At 52.2% G+C, this 18,501-nt stretch overlaps 1 protein-coding gene across 2 annotated transcripts in view; it reads left to right on the plus strand.

Moving 5' to 3' along the window:
* MAN1C1 (mannosidase alpha class 1C member 1) overlaps positions 1-14,572 on the plus strand; it is a 56,661-nt gene extending 42,089 nt beyond the window's left edge. Inside the window, exons 6-13 of one of the 2 annotated variants that reach the window (XM_048326744.1) lie at positions 1,360-1,454; positions 5,051-5,174; positions 6,940-7,033; positions 10,348-10,463; positions 10,639-10,858; positions 11,961-12,133; positions 12,670-12,785; positions 13,232-14,572. In XM_048326744.1, coding sequence (XP_048182701.1) covers positions 1,360-1,454; positions 5,051-5,174; positions 6,940-7,033; positions 10,348-10,463; positions 10,639-10,858; positions 11,961-12,133; positions 12,670-12,785; positions 13,232-13,352 — 1,059 coding nt within the window. In that variant the 3' untranslated portion in view covers positions 13,353-14,572. Of the gene's footprint in view, positions 1-1,359; positions 1,455-5,050; positions 5,175-6,939; positions 7,034-10,347; positions 10,464-10,638; positions 10,859-11,413; positions 11,752-11,960; positions 12,134-12,669; positions 12,786-13,231 lie in introns of those variants that run through there. The other variant, XM_048326745.1, reaches the window with a different exon arrangement.
* The last annotated feature ends 3,929 nt before the right edge of the window (positions 14,573-18,501 follow it).

Consider the following 18,501-nt stretch of genomic DNA (forward strand, 5'->3'; position numbering starts at 1 on the left):
GGCCGGGGCATAATGCCATAATCTGTTTGATAATGTGCCTGGGCTGGAATTTTACAGCTGGCTGCAGGGAGATGAGGAGATTATTCCTTTGCTCAGGGAGTCTTTGGTGAGCTGAAACTCTGGTTCAAAGGGGAGTTCTGTGAGGACTGGCCCTAAATGAGAGCTCAGCTCTGGTGCTGCCCCACCACAGAGGGTGGGGTGGCTCCTCGTAGTGACACCATTGATCCAGGAGCAGCTCTGTTACTTCAGTTGCATTTTAAATGAGTTCCAGGAATGACTTCCCTCTGTGATTCCCCTCCAGGGAAAACTCTCAAAGACTCAGTGCCCCGACTCAGAGTCTGTCTCAGTGACAGCTTCAACAGGTTTCAGATCAACAGAGCAAAAAGAAACCACATTAAACCACAAAACTCCAGCAGTGACCTCTTGAAGTCTCATCGACAGCTGGGGCAGTGCCTGTCACTTACCCAGTCAGTGTCACCGGGCTGAAAGGCAAAAACCAAGTCCCTGTCTCTTGCTTTCCCTTCTGAACCAACCCCCTGTTTCCATGTGAGAGCATCAAAGGCCTGTGAGCCCACAGGAGAGCTCAGGTTTCCTCAGTGCTGTATTTTTAGAGCAATAAATTCCTGCTTTCTGAGAGCCACCACGACAGGGCTAGAGGTAAAAGGCTTGTACTTTATCTCCTAAGTCACTTAGAGGCTTCTCCAGATCAGGACTAATCTCTGCAGCGAAGATTAGTGCTTGTATCAGTTTGTCCCAAAATAATTGTGTGTGCTTGCTTTGTGCTGCAAGCCACCATAAGCTGCAATTTGACTGGAAGGCCCAAAACGGAGGCATTACAAATGGAAAAGGGGCAGCTTAGGCATGAAACCACGAATCCTTCTGGGCAGAGAGCTGCAAGGAGAGGATGGTTCGTTTTTACGGCAGGAGATGACACGGGCTGGGCGAGCCCACGCTGTAAATCTAACGGTGCTTCAGCCTAGAAAGATTCCTTCTGATTGTACCTCAGTCATTCCAGCTCCTCGTGTTCTCTGCCATCCTGGGAATGGGAAGAATTTGGAGAGTACTCTTAGGACCAGCTCAGATCACAGGGTGCTGGGCTGTTGTGAGCTGCTCTGGTCCAGGCTGAGGGACTGGGTGCTGGTTTAGTGCAGATTTTAGAGGAAATTTAGAGATGCCAAAGGTCAGTGAGGCTTCTGGTTCAGATCTCTTGTGCAGGGGAACCAGGGCACAGCACACCTGGAACAGGGGGTTCTTAGACTGCAGCACTTCCAGTGTTTTACAACAGTGTGTTTGGAGAAGGGGACGTGAAGGAATCCTGGGTGACTCGTTTCATCAAATATTTATCCTCTCTTTTAACAGGTGTTCAGGAGTAAAGCTCTGGAACTCGGAGAGAAGCTCCTGCCAGCCTTCAACACCCCCACTGGAATCCCACGTGGAGTCATCAACCTGGGCAGGCAAGGCACACGTCCTCACAAGCATTTCCTTTAGTTCTGGGTGTTTGGGAAGGACCAGGAGCAGCAGCAGCAGCTCCTCAGAGCTGCCCCCTCTAGAGCAGATTCCTCGAGGTCATTTGCTTTGCCAGCTCAAACCTTGGCAGAGATTGCAGGTGACTCAGGTCAAACCCAGCTGTGTTTTATTAATTTGGGGCTGTCCACAGTTTTTTCCTCTGCCTCCTGACAGGGCTCCCTGCTGCAAGAGCATTTTCCTCACTATCATCTGCTTTGAAAGGTGATTTTGTAGTCTGCTCGTAGCATGGATTTTTGTGGTGTGCCCAGCTAGATGCATGTGAATTTATCCAGGAAAAACGGATTAAAAAAATAGGAAAAACTGGGAAAGGGGGTGGATGGGACTGGCTGATGGTTGTGGTGCTGGAAATGGGGGAGAATACAGAACACAGCCCTCAGCCAGGCTCTGTCCTTCCCTTAGAGCCCCCACACTCAGGTTGGTGATGCTCTCATGGCCAGGGGAGGCTGAGTTCAGTAAATCCCTGCAGAAGGTCGGGCAGCAAACAGAGGCAGAGCTGGAGCTGCCCTCCTGCTCCCTGGCTCTCCTGGCAGACAATGCTTTGCTGGTTCTGATGCCTGCAAACAAATCCTGTGGGTGAGAGCTGCGGGAAATGTGGGTTAACAAAGCCTTTCATCCTCACCTCTTGTGAAACTCTGGAAGTCATTATTCAGCCCTTAGCCCAAATCTCCTCCTTGGCTCTGCGAAGCAAAAGACTTCCAAATATTTGGCTCACGCTGCTGCGTTGCTCAAATATCACTGTCACCCCTCAGTTGTCTGATGTGCTCAAGATCCCAGGGAAAATTGGAGCCACCAGCACGGCTGTAATTGTCCTTTTTTACAGCACAGACACATCCTGCTTCCTCTGTGGCTGATAAAGGCTCTGCATAGACTAACCTTTCACAGAAATGCCAGACCCTCCCCTGCCCTTTGTGAAGACAATTGAAGCAGCCTCTCTCTGCTCAGACTATTCCCAAAATGTTTTGCCGATGACCTTGAGTGAGAGCGAAGAAAATCAACAGAACACCCAGCCCATACCCAGAACCCCATTGCTGCCGGGAGCTCTGGCTGTGGGGCCGTGAAACTGCTGTGAGGGCTGGAGTGGGAATCGATTCAGGAGCAGGGATGAGGGGAGCTGTATCCACAGCCTGAGCTGCTGTAGGAACACGATGAACAGCCAAAGGCTGTAAACCCACACGGGAGGGGAATTAGTGTGGAAGTGGAAGCAGAGGAGGGTGAGGTGAGGCTGTGAGACCACACTGACCCGAAGAGCAGGGCCAGAACAAAGCCCAGAAGAGTTTTGCAACAAGGAGTTCTCCCTCCAATCCTGGTTGTGCAAGGATGTGCTAATTCCAGAGAGACCTCACCACCCCAAAAGGAGGAGGGTCCTGCAGCATGTGTGGGCCTCTGTTGGTGGCAGCTTGGGGGCGTGGGTTTAGAAGGACATTCAGAAATTGGAAACAGAAACCCCCCTGGCATTGAGTCAATTCTGCACATGCATTTTCGAGGGCTCAAGCATAGACAGCCCCCCTCAGCTCTTCCATAACCAGCTGGATTTATCTCCTCCTGTCACCTTTTCCTCTGGGGTCCCCTCTCTGCTGATGAGCTTCCTTGTGGCCGCCTGCTGTCCGCTGGCTCTGTGTCCTATCTCACACAGCCTTGTTTTCCATCCTGCTGCTCCAACTGCCTCGTTGTCTGCCAGGGCCTGGAGTTCTGTGTCTCTTCCAGCTGCTGCTCTGTGCTCCCTGTTCTGCACTGTGATCTCTCTCCCTGTGCCTCCCGTGCTCTATCCCTGGCCCTGCTTTCCCTCACGTCTCCCTAAACCCTCTGTACCTCCGGATTTTTCCTCACCATCCTCTCCTGGCCTCTCTCCTGACTTGGCACTGGTTTTGCTGCTTTGGATCCCCATGAGGGAAGGCGATGATTTGACATTTCAGACCCACTTATCTGGGAGATAAAGGAGGTTCTGGGCACGTTCTTTTCTCTTGGAGGCCAAGGTCCTTTAAACAGTAGCTTCCTCTGAGCTGTTACAAAACACAGCAGCTGTGAAGGCCCAGTTTGTCCAGCCTGTAATGCTGGTAAAGAATGTTTTCCTGCAGGGGGTCACTGCAGGCTGCTCTTTAACCCAGGGACACGGTGCAGATGGGCTCTGTTTCCTGCAGACCCCTCTCCACGAGCCTTGCTGTGCTGTTTGACCCAAGGCTCAGGCTCCCAGCGGCACATCCCATGCTGGCTGTGGTTTCTGGGAGGGCAGGTCCCTGGGACAGGGCTGTGATGATCACTGTGACCCCACAGAGCTGCTGTGACAACAAACACAGCCCCGCTTGGCTGCTCCAGCCCCGCTGAGCGGGGAGGGCAGCTCTGTGAGGCTGTGTTTGTTACAGCCTCCCTCCAGTGCAGTAAATAAAGGCAAGTAATTGACCCTTTACAGGAGCGAGAGCACCCTGGGGCTGCTCCGGGGTCAGCAGATTCGTGCAGTGCTGCGTTGGATCTCACATTTAGAACTTACCTGCTTTATCACATCATTTTGTGCCGCTGCTGAGGTTTCTTTCCACCCTCATTATGTATCTCATTGGATATTCATCTGGATTAGCGTTACATTTTGACATTTTTCTATTCATTTCTTTATTAATTTATTAATGCCACACTCGCCTGGCCAGGACTGGCTCCCGACCCCGCCGGGGTTCTTGGGGTGCCCCTTGGAGCCGCGCTCGGTGCTCCCGAAGCAGAAGTGCTGCTGCAGCCTCTGACCCTCGGCAGGGCAGGCTGAGCCCGGCACGCTGCTGATCTAATGGCCCTCTTTGTCTGGAGGCAAGCAAACAGCTCAGGACCTGCGATGCTTTTCTCTACATCACAGCCAGGGAAACTTCTTCTTGGGTTTTTTTTTTTCGTTCTCAGAAGGATCATTAGTTTTCACCTCCTGTAAACAACAAACCCTTCTCCTCTCCCAGCCAAGCTTCCCGGCGCCATCTAGTGTCACCCCCACCCTTCCCTGTCCCTGGAAACCTGTCACCTGCTCGGGATTAACTGCAAGGAGATGGAAAATCAAAGTGACGACACCTCTGAGGTGGCTCTGGGCCAGCACCCGCAGAGGCTGCTTTGGGACCGAGTCCTTACACACAACCCCATATCCTTCAGGACATTGCCCTGTCTGGGGGGTTCCAGAGAGGCCCAGAGCTGTGGGGTACCAGAAGGATATTTTATCCCAAAATATCTGCGTAGGGCAGGGTGTCACTGCTCTTCCAAAGCTGTTTTTCAGCTGAGCTGTTTGGGAGGGATTCCTCTCCCACAAGAAATGCAGTTTGTGCAGTCTGTGTGTTAGCCCAGTCCTAAACAATCTCTGTAAAACTACAGCTCCATCCCACTGGAACTGATCCTGGAAACCTGTGTCTGTCCTAAATCTCTCTGTGTGTCCTTTCCATGGCCCTCATGACACCTGGGGTGCAGCACATGCCCCTGGCAAGGGCAGAGCTGCCCTGGGACAGGGCCACCGCAGGCTCTGGCTGTGTTTTCCTGGCAGTGAAGGCTCCCTGTTCTCTCCTTGCAGTGGCATGAGCTGGAGCTGGGGCTGGGCATCCGCTGGAAGCAGCATCTTGGCAGAATTTGGGACCTTGCACTTGGAATTCCTGCACCTCTCTGAGCTCTCTGGCAACCCAGTGTTTGCAGAAAAGGCAAGTAACCCCCAGCCTGGGCCTCTTCATCCTCCTGGGGTGTTTTTCCCAGTGTGGGTGAAGTTGTGTGAATTTTACTCAGATGAGGGCATGGCCAAGATGAAGCCATCAGATGGGTGCAGATCCCTCAGAAACCTGCTTTGAGGGCAGAATCCAAACTGCCCCCCATGAGCCCAAGGGAAATGGGGCTTCTCCAGAGTGCCACAGTGGGGTAAAACCAGTAGGATTGCCCAAAAACCCTTCCAAAATGATGCTTTTCCAGGATATGTCCAGTGCAGGTCTGTCAGCTGTGAAACAAGGAGGGAATTTGAAGGAGAGATGGGAAAAAAAGGAGGAAGAAGCCGGGAGAGCAGAGTGGAGCGAGGATGGAGTGGATGGAAAGCAGTGAGGGTGGGATGAGCAAGAGGAAAGTCACAGAGGAGGGAAAAGCAGAGGGTGAAGGGAAACAGGAAACTCTGTGGGAAGATAAGGAGAGGCTGGGGATGTGAAATAAAGAGACAAGCCTGAGGTTCCTGAGGACAGGGATAATGACAAACTGCTCCCAGGGAGGGGGAGGCGAGGAGAGGCCAGGGAAGGGAGCAGTGAAGGAAAGAAAGGGAGTGAGGGGAGGGGAGAGATGAGGAAACACTGGAGATGCACTGCTGAAAACCAGAATTGCATCCTCATTCTGGGTTCAAACCGTGGCATTTTGAGCCAGGGTCATACCTCTGTCCCCAACCTAATGGATTTTCCTCTTCTCCTCCTAAGCCCGTGGAGGGAAAAGGGTAAAACCTTTCTAATGGACTCTGCTGGGCTGATGTGTGCACAGAAAATGGATCACATCCACCCTGACACCCTCAGAGAGGGAAAATGTGGGATGGTGTGGGCTCAAACAGCCCAACCTGTGGGAAATTACTGCAGAGGAGCAGATCAGCTCATGAACTCCCAGCTTGGGACTTGGGTGATTTTAGCAGGAATTAAATTCCATCTGTGTCTTTTACTCAAACCTGTCATTAATATGCCAAGCTCCCAAACTCCAGTAAACATCACGGAGCCTGACAACTTCCTTGGAAGCACTGGCTTAAGCCTGTAGCCAGCTTTTGGCATGCAAATTGTCAGATTTTGTAAAAGGTTTAGAGTGAATTAGCTGCTCTGTAGGTTATAATAGAATATTTATGCTGCATGGAGTTTAACTGGGTCCCTTAAGGGAAAGGCCGATTGGATTTAATGGGGGTGAAACCAAGGGAGGCTTTAGAGAGTTAAGTGCTGGCTGTGCTGGGGTATTAAAGGAACTGTCCGTTGTTGAAATTAAAGGCCCCAATTCATCACATTAAGTGACCACATGGTGAATTTAAGTGCTGTGTGAGTCACTCATCCCTGCCACTCCTTTCCCTTTGGATCATGGAAAAAATCACCCCTGGCATTGCTCACATCTCACATTTCCACCCAGATCCCCAATCACAGAATCAGATTGGGGTTTGGGAGGCGCCTTAGAGCTCCTCCCATCCCACCCCTGCCATGGGCAGGGACACCTCCCACTGTCCCAGGCTGCTCCAAGCCCCAATGTCCAACCTGGCCTTGGGCACTGCCAGGGATCCAGGGGCAGCCACAGCTGCTCTGGGCACCCTGTGCCAGGGCCTCAGCACCTTCACAGGGAAGGATTTCTCCCTAATATTTCATCTAAACCCGCTTCCTTTGAGTTTTAATCCGTTCCCCTTTGTCCTGTGCAGCCCAGCAGCCCTGGCAGCAGAGCAGTAACCCCACCCTTGTGTCTCCTCTCCCACAGGTGATGAACATCCGCAGGGTCCTCAACAGAGTGGAGAAGCCACAGGGCCTCTACCCCAACTTCCTGAGCCCGGTGACGGGGAGCTGGGTGCAGCGTAGGTATCACCCTGCCTCCCCTCCTGCCTGCAGCATCCCAGAGGAAGCAGCAGCCCAAGCAGTGCCGAGGCAGGCAGGCTGTGGTACATGTGATGAGATAACACAGCCTTTGCAGGGTGCAGCGCAGCAGTTGTGCACTTACCCCATCAGCCCTGTGTCCAGCTGAGTGTCCCACGTCCAGAGAGAGAACCAGGGCCTTCCCTGCACAGGGGAGGGTCCTGGCACATGGTCCAGCACACAGGGATTGGGAACCAGCACAGCCCTGTGGGATCTTGCACGGAGCCCACAGAGCTGCTTGGGTGAGATTCCCCTCCGGAGTGGCTGCAGCAAGTGAGGAACCACCTGGAGAGGCAGAGGGCTTGGAGGAGTCGTGGATCCCCCTCAGATCCAGGGATGAATTCTCCTGTGTGCATTCATGTTCCTGTTACCATGGTACCCCTGCAGAGAGTGATTTGGGAAGGAAGGATGAGATAAGAATGTTTTGTTTTCTCCTGTTGGGAGCCCAGCACTGCAGATGTGGCAGGAGGGAGATCCTGGCTCTGGTGTGCAAGGGGAGCCAGAGTCAGGGAAGGTCTTGGAGAGAGCGAGGGAGTTCTGGAAGCAGTGCCCCCAGGGAAAGGTAACACACACAGCCCCTTCCCCACCCAGGGAGGAGACTGTGCCCCTCCTCTTGGGCCACCCAGGGGCAGAAGTTCCTGGGGTGGGAGCAGGAGATGCCACTTGTGCAGCTGTGCCCTGACTTCCACCTTCTGCTCTGTTACTGATCTGCTTGGTTTGGCTGCTGGATTTGATGCTCCTTTGTCAAAGCAAAGTCTCTTTCTGCAGAGGCTGGTTTGAGCCTGTCAGTGGGTGACATGTATTATTTAGGAAGGTGACTCTGAGTCCTCACATTGCCTGGTGTCCCCATGTTTTGTTGCACTTTTTGCCGGGCTGGATCACTCCAGACCTTTCCCATTGTCGCTTTTACGGCTCTGGTGGCAACAGTGGCTGAGGCAGGGACAGAGCTCTGGCTGTGAGCAGTCCCTGACCTTTCACTGGCAGGGCTGGTCCCAGCAAAATGGCTGGGAGGGTCACAGTTCTCCCATTAAACCAGAGCTGCCCTTTGGTGCTGTGAGGAAAAACCAGGTTTCTGTTCACCCCATTGATTGATCCTCGCTCAGGGTTATCCCATCCCTTTGTCAGCAGCTCAGCTTCCCCTCTGCAGAGTTGCTGTTCCGTGTTTCCCCTTGAAGAGCTGATCCCCCATCCCCTGCTGCTCCCTGAGGTTCCCTTCCCTTTGGGTTATTCCTGCTGGCAGCTGCCAGTCCCACACTGCACATCTGGGCAGACACCAGCATCAGTTCTGCCTGCTCAGTGCTGCTGAGGGGACGAGGAGGAGTTCCTGGCTGCTCCGTGACTGATCCCTATGGAATCTTTGGGAAACTGAGGAGCTCTTACCCAGCTGGGGGCAACTCTCAGCTGGATACCCAGCCCTCATCTCTTCTGCCATGAATTTAATTCTATTTTCTGTCTGCAGATTTCCCTGCATTGCCCTGAAGTTGCTGATGTAAAGAGGGGCCTGTTGGTGCTTCTCAGAGCACATCCAAAGTGGCCTCTGACTGCTTGTGTTGGGAGAGGCAGATTCATGCCAAAGGCCTGGAAATTTCCTGTCTCCCAGACAGACTTCCACAGGCTGTTTGTGGCAGCTGCTGAGGATATGACCTTGGGATCTGACTCCAGATTCCAGGGAGGGAGAAGAGTGATCAGCCCCTTCTGCAGCTCCAGTGCTGCTGGGGAGAAATAGATGAGGACCAGAGCAGGGAGGCATCTGCAGCCTGCTCCCCGGAGGTGCCAGGCTCTCATTTTCTCTCTCGTCATTAAAGCTCTTTGCAGGAAGCTGTTTTCCTTGAGATTGCTGTGATTTTCTTAAAAGGTGTATCTTTGACCTGGCTGAATGAGCAGATGTTGTAAGTAAAGAGGCTGTGCTGCTCCTCAGTGAGTGCAGTTGTTACCTCTGGGAAATGAAAGCCCAGTCCCCTGCTGGAGGCAGGGATTTGTTTATGCAGAGTGCCTGGGAGGCAAACGCTGCCAGGGCTGCTGCCATATGGAAGGCAATTATGTACCAGGGCTGCAGCTTTGGTGAGTTTATGAATGACACACTCAGGATCACAGAGCTGCTCTTTAAAGGCAGGCTGTGTTTGCAAATACTCTGCCCTCTCTCCTCGCACGGAAGCCGCGTGTTTAATCCCATTGTTTTGCCATGGATTATTCCCTGGATCATTGGACACAGTGTGTCAGGGATGTTTGCTCTTCAGGTCAGGAAAATGCATGGCTGTTAGTTTCTGCTGCTGGGAGAATTTAGCATTTGGAATAAGCCTCGGGACTTTTTCTGTGTGCAAGGAGACGGGAAACAAAAATCTGAGCAGCTCTGAGCACCTGCTGCATGTGCTTAGCTGGGAGATGAGGATGGGGCAGAGCCAGGGGTGGACACTGTTAATTAACAGGGATGGCTCAGTCCAGGGAGGGTAATTTGTCTTGCTCTGCTAAAAATGGGACTGCTTGACTGCTTTAAAGAGTGAGAAGGCTGCTGTTCCCCCAGCGGTACAGTTTGAAGCTGTAAATCCATCCAGCAGCTCCCCCCAGGCACAAACCTGCAGCCATCAGGCCCATTTCACACTGCAACCCCTCAGCACCTCCTGCAAGGTCAGAGCAGGGGGTGCTCTGAGCAGACAGCCTTGGAAGTTTGATTTCTGCAGGGGGAAATATGCAGTGCACATCCCTGTACCTGACTTTATCATTTTAATGTGCCAGCAGCCCCCAGCCTTCCCCAGGGCTCAGAGTCCCTCCGTGAGCCAGGAATACAAATGGCACCACGCAGGAGTGTCTCCAGCAGCCCCTTGCTGGCAGCTCTGTGGGATGCCACACCTCTCCTTCCTTTCCTGAGGCAGGGAGACAGCTCCCAGGGGCTCCATCTACACGGAAATCTATCAATACCCACCACTGCTTTTGGTTTATGAGGGCGGATTTATGATGATGGCTCCATAAACAGGAAGCATCTTCACGTTGCAGTATAAATAACGTGTAAAATAAGGCCTCTGAATGGTTCTGGTAAGGGATACTAATGCTCTGCAAAATGACAGAACATTTTTCTTCTGATTGCACTTTCCACCTTTCTTCCTTTCTGAAAAGCAGTGCTGCAAGCTCTCCCCAGGAAGCTGGGAAGAGGAAGGAGAGAACAAGGGCATTAAATAGGACATGATTGTTTCCCCTTTGTAGAGCAGCTGCTCATTGTATATCACGAACCTGAAGCTCTTTTCTGGCTTTCCCACCACAGACCACGTCTCCATCGGGGGGCTCGGGGACAGCTTCTATGAATATCTCATCAAATCCTGGCTGATGTCAGACAAGAAAGACTCTGAAGCTAAAAAGATGTACGACGATGCCTTGGAGGTGAGGAGCGAGGTGCTGCTCTGTGGTTTTTGGGGGGGACATGGTTCATAAGAAGGTTTCAGACCTTCAGAATAAGTCCTTGGATTTCCTGGGTACTCACTCCTGTCACTAAGTAACACTGAGTCAGTTTTACTTACTGTCCACCCTCTTGAAATGCTGATTTTCATCCCTTCAGGCGATAGAAAAGCATCTGGTGAAAAAATCTGCAGGAGGCTTGACCTACATCGCAGAGTGGAGGGGTGGCATCCTGGACCACAAGATGGGCCACTTGGCCTGCTTCTCTGGGGGCATGATTGCCCTGGGAGCCGAGCACGCCGCGGAGGAGAGGAGGCAGAGGCACATGGAGCTGGCTGCAGAGATCACCAGCACCTGCCACGAGTCCTACGCACGCTCAGGTGGCCTGGGGGGTCCCTGGGGTCACCCACAGCCCCAGGAGAGTGGGGTTTGCCTGGCAGGGGTTTGCTCTGGGCTGTTCTGTGCCTCAGCCGCATCTGCACCCCTGGGTGGGGCTTTCTCTGGGCTTTCCTGGGCTTTCCTGGGAGAGACAGAAATGTGCTCTGTGGAGCAGCAGCTGGAGCAGAGGGACAGGCAGCTGGGAGCTCCTGGGGCACAGCTGGGGCTGAATCCTGGTCCTGCCTCAGCCACAGTCCCACAGGACATCCCTTTGCAGGCAGGAGGGGAGGATTAGCAGGGATTAATTGCAGAGTGTCCCATTATGGAGCAGAGCAGCTGAGAAGCCCAGCAGGGCAGTGCTGGACACCTGCAGCTGCTGGTGGGAACCAGAAGAATGGAGTTACTGAGCCTCTCCCAGCTGTCTGAGTCCTCATTTCACAAGTACAATTTCCTTCCACCATGCAGAGCTTTGGAGAGCAGTGAGTGGAGAGGAGTGGGGGACTGGGTTGGTTCTCTGCCTGCAGGAGCTGCTTTGGACACCACTGCTTTCTTTGTAGGCATCCCTGCAGCTCCTGGGAGGCTGCAGGCAGCTGAGGCAGCTCTCCAGGACCTTGTCAGGCACAGGTCTGTCTCCACAACTGCATCCAAGGATTGTTCCACACCTTCCCCACACCGGCCAGCCCAGTTTGGCAGCTGGTGCCCAGCATGTTTGCCCAATAAACTTCAAGCTAACCTGAAATGATGTTTGCAAATAATTCTTTTTCCCCCCCTCCAGCACTTACAGAACTAAAACAAGCCATGTGAACTAACAACCCTGTTTTCCAACAGGGAGAGGGTTGGTGTCAAAAGCACAGATCTGAGTGCTGGAGAGTGCTTGCAAGACACTGGGATTTTTAACTCAAAAAGACCAACATACCCCTGATGTTCTGTTGATAAAAGCAGTGAAGTTGGTTCAGCCTTTCCTGATCCCTTCTCTCCAAAGGCGCTGCAGAAGAAAAAGCTTTAGTTGAGTGTTGGCATCCTGAGCAACATAACAGCACCTGGACAGTGCCCCTCTCATGTGCTCCCCTCTCAGTGCCCAGTTCTGTGTGTGCTTCTCCCCAGATACCAAGCTGGGCCCCGAGGCCTTTCGCTTCGACGCGGGCAGCGAGGCCATGGCCACGCGGCTCAGCGAGCGCTACTACATCCTGCGGCCCGAGGTGGTGGAGAGCTACATGTACCTCTGGAGGCTCACCCACGACCCCAAGTACAGGCACTGGGGCTGGGAGGTGGTCAAGGTAAGGCTGGGGAGGGCACAGAGCTCTGCAGGTGGCTGCATTCCTACAGAAAGCTTCGCTTCGGTCGGTGGAAGGAGCGGAAATTATTTAAATTGTGTTAAACACCGAGATACGTCAGAAATGCTCGAGGTCGGGTTGGATGGGGCTCTGAGCAGCTGGGTCTGATGGAAGGTGACCCTGTCCATGGCAGGGGGCTGGAATTGGGTGATTTTTAAGGTTCCTTTCAACCCTAACTGTTCTCAAACCCATGAGCAGTGGGGCAGGAATACACAAAGTGCCTCAGTGTAGGTGTTATTTCCGTTGTGGATGTTTTATTCTCCCTTTTGGGCTGCACTGCCATCTATCAACCAGCCAGTTCAGGTGGCTGGTGTTTCCCTTGCTGGTTCCCAGAGCCTGGAGTAACCCCCACGCCCCTCGGTGAGGGACAGAGGCTGCAGGAAACCTGGATTTGTAAACTGGCTTGGAACGCAGCTGAGGCTGATGGATGAGGTACTCCCCACTGCTGCGTGTTGCTGAGGTCTCTGTTCCTTTCCCAGGCCCTGGAGAAGCACTGCAGGGTGGAAGCTGGGTTCTCTGGCATCCGGGATGTTTACACCACCACCCCCACCCACGACAACATGCAGCAGAGCTTCTTCCTCGCAGAGACTCTCAAGTAAGTCTGGGCTCACAGGGGCCTTCCAGAGCAGCACAACTCCTGCAGCATCCACTTCATGAGCCTCAGATTAAAAAAGGGGAGTCTTTTCTTCCAGGGAGAGGTGTCCCTGCCCAGGGCAGGGGGCTGGAACGAGATGAGCTTTAAGGATCTTTCCAACCCAGCCCATTCTGTGGGGAAAACTGGGCAAGGCAGTGGGTGCTGCAAAGCTTTGGGAGTTTCCTGCTGCAGAACCACTGCTGCCATTGGCACCCTCGAGGTTCCTGCTCAGGTGCTGGGTTTGAAGGACTCTGCTGTGACCCAGAGCTGGGTTAGGTGGGAAGGGTGGTGATTTTCCAGGGAGTTGGGAGGGTGTCACCACGTACAGAGGCAGCCATCACCTGTGCCTGCCTGGAGTCCCTCCTGAGCTCCTTTAACCCCTCTGTGTCCCTCTCCCGTGGCTCCAGGTACCTCTATCTTCTGTTCTGTGAAGATGATGTGCTGTCCCTGGAGGATTGGGTGTTCAACACCGAGGCTCATCCCCTGCCCATCAACCACACGGACTTTAAAGCAGCAGTGCAGCCCTGAGGCCCCTGCCCAGCTCCTGCTCCCCCAGCCTGGGCAGACTCTGCTTTTCCTTTCCATTAAAGGAATTCCTGTTGTTCCTGAAATGGTATTTGGGGGCACTAGTCCAATTCCGGACAGTATTTTCTTGGGAAGATGAACCATGACTAAGCACCTTCTTTTCCTCTGTGAGGAGCTCTCTTAGGCTGATGATGAGATGTTTATTCTGGGCCGTACACAGTTCACAGACGTTCCTTTATACAGAGAATTTATATGAAATCCACTGATTTTGCTTTCTAGTGGCCAAAGGACTGGAAGTTTGCCATAAAATAGACTTTACACACACACACGCATCCTCCTTTCCTTCTTCTGTTTCATTTCTGCCTTTTATCTGCTCCTGGATTTATCACCTTTCCAGTGAACAGTTTTCAGTATTCTGGGATTTCTGGTGCTGGGCTTTGGGGGCTCTTCAGGAGGGACAGGAGAACGAGGAAGGGCAGTCGTCCTTGGTGTGGGACAGCAGCTGGAATGCTTGGGCACGGGTGAAGAGCCAGCTGAGAACTCAGGAGTGAAGGGAGGACAGAGAAAGGTGACGTTTTAGTGGGAAAAGAAGAGGATTAGACCCTCCACACACAGGAGCAGCCTCAGGTTGGAATTTGCAGATTTGCAGGCCCTGCTCCTCGTGGGGGACTTGAACCACCCTGATCCCTGCTGGAGGGGTAATTCAGCAGGACAGGAGCAACCCAGGAGGCTCCTGCAGTGGATTGGTGATAAATTCCTCCTCAAGTGACAGAGGAGCCAACAGAGGGGCTCTGCTGACCCCAAAGTGAAGATCCAAGGCAGCTCTGGCTGCAGTGGCCATGAGATGGTGAGTTCAGGATCCTGAGGGCAGGAGGGAGGGGGAAAAGCTCCACCCTGGGCTCCAGCAGAGCAGACTTGGGGCAGGGAGACCCCAGCGGTCCCCTCCAGCCTCAGCCATTCTGTGACTCTGTGGTGTCAAAATTGTAACTAAACCAAAACCTGTCTGCAGGATTCTTGCTCCTGATGTATTTTTTATATACTTTTTTTCTGTGCTCTTAAAACACATTTACCACCCATCACATCTCATTTAACTTTCCTTTATCGGGTTTTTTTTTGTGTTTTTTACTTTTATTTGGAACTAAATGTTACGAGTCACTTGTAATAATTTTACTGCTGTAATAGTCAGATCTGTGAAACAGAATAAAAGTCTTGTAAAATAAAAAGCCTGTTGGGGTTGATCCTGTAAAAGACCAGTTACTCCATGCTTGGAATGAGACAATGCTGGTGAATTTAAAGAGTTTTGCACAGCAGAAGTTGATTTCTGGGGGAATCCAGGCAGTGTTTGACAGCAATTCCCAGCTCTCTGAAACAGCTGGATCTGGGATCAGCATTCCCTCTGATCACTGCAAAGCTCTGTGGCCCTGGGGGATGGAACATTTTTGTTCATTCTTGTGACAGCCTCGTGACAGTTGGTTCATTCAGCAACTTGGGGGAAATAAAGTTGCTTTGAGGAAGTTGTGAAAACAGAAAATGTTGTTTCTAAATTCCTGCCTTTGTAATTCCCTGAGAGAAATAAGATTGTCAGATGGGGACTTAGCATTATCCCAGGGATAAAGATGCTGGCTGGTAAGCCTGGCCTAGAGGAATGGTTATTGGTAAATAAACATCTTGGGAGTGAGCTGTGTTATCCGGGAGATTTGGGGATCGGGAAGCTCTCGTAGCTCAAAGGATTTTGATAATGGATTAAGGGAATTTCTTAAATAAGAACGCCCTGCTCTTGGAATAACACTGAACACTTTGCCTGGCAGAATTTAAACCCCCAAAATAAACAGCAAGGTTCTGGTTTCCTTTAGGAACAGATCCTGGTGTTACCTGAGAGCTCCATGGTTGGCTTCCCTTTCACACGAGTGAGTGGCAACATCCCACACCCTGCCAGAGGAAGGTTCCTGCAGCTCAGCAGCCACACCACAGGTCAGGAGGTGTTTGAACTGCCCTGAGGAGGCAAAGCTTATCCCCGACTCTGCTCCCAGGAGCTCCTGGCCAGGCACAGAAGAAGCTTTTGGTTGCAAGCGGCCGCGCTCGAACGTTTCCGATGGTGCCGAGGCAACTCTGCAAACTCCCCTGCCTGGGCTCCCAGACATCCCTGAAATCCCCAGGGATTAAGCACAGGCATCAAGCTCAGCATGGCTGTGTTTAGCAGGACTTAAGATTTACTCCAAGGATCAGCTTTGTTCCAAGGCCTGGCCCTGATCCACACCAGGGATTTTTCTGTCCCACAGCACTGCAGGTAACAGGAATGTTTGTCCTGCTGTGCCTTGAAATGCTTCTGCTCCTCCCTTCCCCGAGCCCTGGCCGGATGCTGCTGCACCCTGGGAGCCCTCCCTGTGGAAGCAGGGGCTGCATCCGAGCCCAAATTCCTCCTGCCAGGTGGGATTTTCCTGCCCAGAGGGAACCCCTTGGTTTCCAGACTTGGAGCAGGTGAGTAAATGGAGTTGCACTGAACCAGAGGTTTGGCTGTAAATGCCTCACGGGAAGGATCTGGGGAGATGTGTGTCCTTCAGCTGCTTTCCTGCCTTCCAGGCTCAGGCATGTGGGAATTCTGTTGGGTTTTGGTGTTTTTTTCCTGCTTGGAGTCACCAGGCAGTGCCACCAGCCTGGGTTATTGCCCATTTCCCCTGGAACATTCCACTTCTACTTCAGAAGCTGTGATTACCATCTTAATTTTCACCATCAGAGCTTGTGGCCCTCCTTTATATCAGAAGGAATTTCCTGTAAATGAAGTTCTGATAACAGAAAGTTGCATCAGTGGTGGAGATGAAAACTCTTCCCTATCACTTGTACAACCACGGGCTGCTGTTGCCTGGCCTGCACAGAGATAAAACAAAACCATCCAGAAAACAAATGCACCTTTTTGTAACCCACACTTCATTTTTATGGCATTATTAAATTCCCTGGGAAGGCTTTCAGCAGAATTGGTTATTGGATTCAAAAGCCTGGCAGCCAGAGTATTTTTCCACATAGGTTTTGATCTGATCTCTTTATCTGATTGTTTCAGATGTGATGCACAGCCCTGGCTCCCAGTGCCAGCAGGGTCCCAGCAGCTCCTCCTGAGCACGTTCGGGGCTTTGGCCTCATTCCCTGAGGAGCCTGCAGCAGGGCTCGTGCTGGAGTCAGGAACTCTCTCCATAAAACTCCTGCTTCCTGAAGGGTTTTGTGCAGGATTGCAGCCTCCTGAGAAGGAAAGGCCAAGCAGGAGTTAGGAATGCAAGACACAGGAATTGGCTCCTGCTCTGCACTGAAGGGTTTGAAATGCCTCAAACTCCCATTTCCTTTGCTGGCCGTGCTTTTTCTGGGATGAACTCTCTGATTTCCATGGCTGTGAAGCCTTGTCACCTCTGGTTTTCTTGTCCCCTTCAAACCAGACCTGGATGTTCCTTGTTCCTCCGAGGTTTTCATCCCTGCTGCTACCAGCCCCTCACCATTTTCCTTATTTTCAGCCCACCTTTCTCCCTTCTGACCAAGGGGAAGTCTGGAATAGTTTTTCCTGCTGGGTGGAAATCTTCCCTGTTATTTTTTTTTAGGATTCCCTTTGATACAGGTGTGCCTGGGTGGGCCCCAGAGCAGATGTGTGGGTATTTAACATTCTTCCTGAGTGCTGTTACCCCAGGACTCAGCAGTGGAGAGCCAGGAATTGCTGGATTTGTTCTCTTTTCAGGAGCATCAGCTCCCAGCAGCCACCCTGAATTATTTTATTTCCCCTTTCATCTTTCATTCTCTTTCCTATCAAATACTTCCCCCATTTCTCACCTTGATGTGGTGGCTGATGACACTGGAAATGGTTCAGGTGTAAAATGAGCCCTTCTGCCTCTCATCATCCAAACAGAATCACCTCAGCCCTGCCACCATCCTGCCAGGTCCCCTCCACCAGCTCCTGTCCCTGCTCCTGCTCATTTCCCAGACAAACCAGCACGTTTATCCTGTTTCAAACCCTTCCCATCCTGTTACATTCCGTGGTTCGTGCTGGGTTATTCCAGGGAAGCAGCAGCTCTGCACCCCTCACTGCCCAGCCTAATGAGCCTGGGAAGTTTTAAAGCACATCTGCTCCAAGTGCTGAGCTCATCCCCACCTGTCCCCCCTCCCAGACATCATTTCCATGCTCTGTTAATCCCATTCCTCCCCACAGCCCAGGCACTGGGTTCTTTGATGAGTTTTATGGACGTTTTCTGCTGTGGTGGAGCAGAAGGAACCTTCCCCTTCCTCCCTCAGTGCAACAACCCTGATGTGAACCACAAATCTCCCACTTGGTTCCATTGCTGGGCTCCTCTGCCTGGTCCCATCCTCATCCTCCCTCCCCCATCCTCCTCTCTTAATGGCTTGGTCATGCTCTCCCTCTTCTCCATCTCGAGAGTTCTTTAAACCTAAAACAAAAACGATTAGGCAGGCTTAGGAGACAGCAGAGCTTCAAAGGATTAAACGCTGACGCTTCCTGCTACCCTGGTAGAGATCAAACACTCGCTGCTGTTGGCCCTGCAGCGGCAGCGAGCGGCACTAAATCATCCCCAGCAGTCGGGCATTCGGAGTGGGATTGGAAGCACAGAGGAGCAGGAGGCTGAGATATGGGGAGGGATTAAAATGAATAAATACGTGTGTCTTGGCCCAGCCACCGCTAAGGGACAGCGTGACAGCAATGCCACAGCGTGGAGGGACCTGAAGGGCACTGAAAACACGGGGAGGTCGAAAAGTTTGGGGTGGAAATGACCCAAAATGTGGCACGGTGGTAAAAATGACCCAAAATGTGGGGATGATGCTGGAGACAGGAGGCTGAGGCTGAGCATTGTCACCCAGTCATTCCCGTCCCCTAATTCCCATCTCTGGAGCTCAAACCTCAGCGGAATCACTGCAAGGGAACCCACTAATACCTGTTTTGTTACAAAAATACCCATTTTGGTGAGCTATAACCAAGCAGAAGAAGTGCAGGATATGGCTGGTTTAGAGAAGTGCAAAGCAAGTTCAGGGTTTTGTTCTTTTTGGGAAAAGCTGAATTAAGAACCAACGACCACTGGCAATCTGGGGACACGCACAGACCCCACTCTGCCATTGATAATAAAGGCAAAGCCCACAGAGAGCAACGAGACCACTGAGGACGAGGGGA

The sequence above is a fragment of the Corvus hawaiiensis genome, chromosome 23 (genome assembly GCF_020740725.1).
Source record: "Corvus hawaiiensis isolate bCorHaw1 chromosome 23, bCorHaw1.pri.cur, whole genome shotgun sequence".
Classification (NCBI taxonomy): Eukaryota; Metazoa; Chordata; class Aves; order Passeriformes; family Corvidae; genus Corvus; species Corvus hawaiiensis.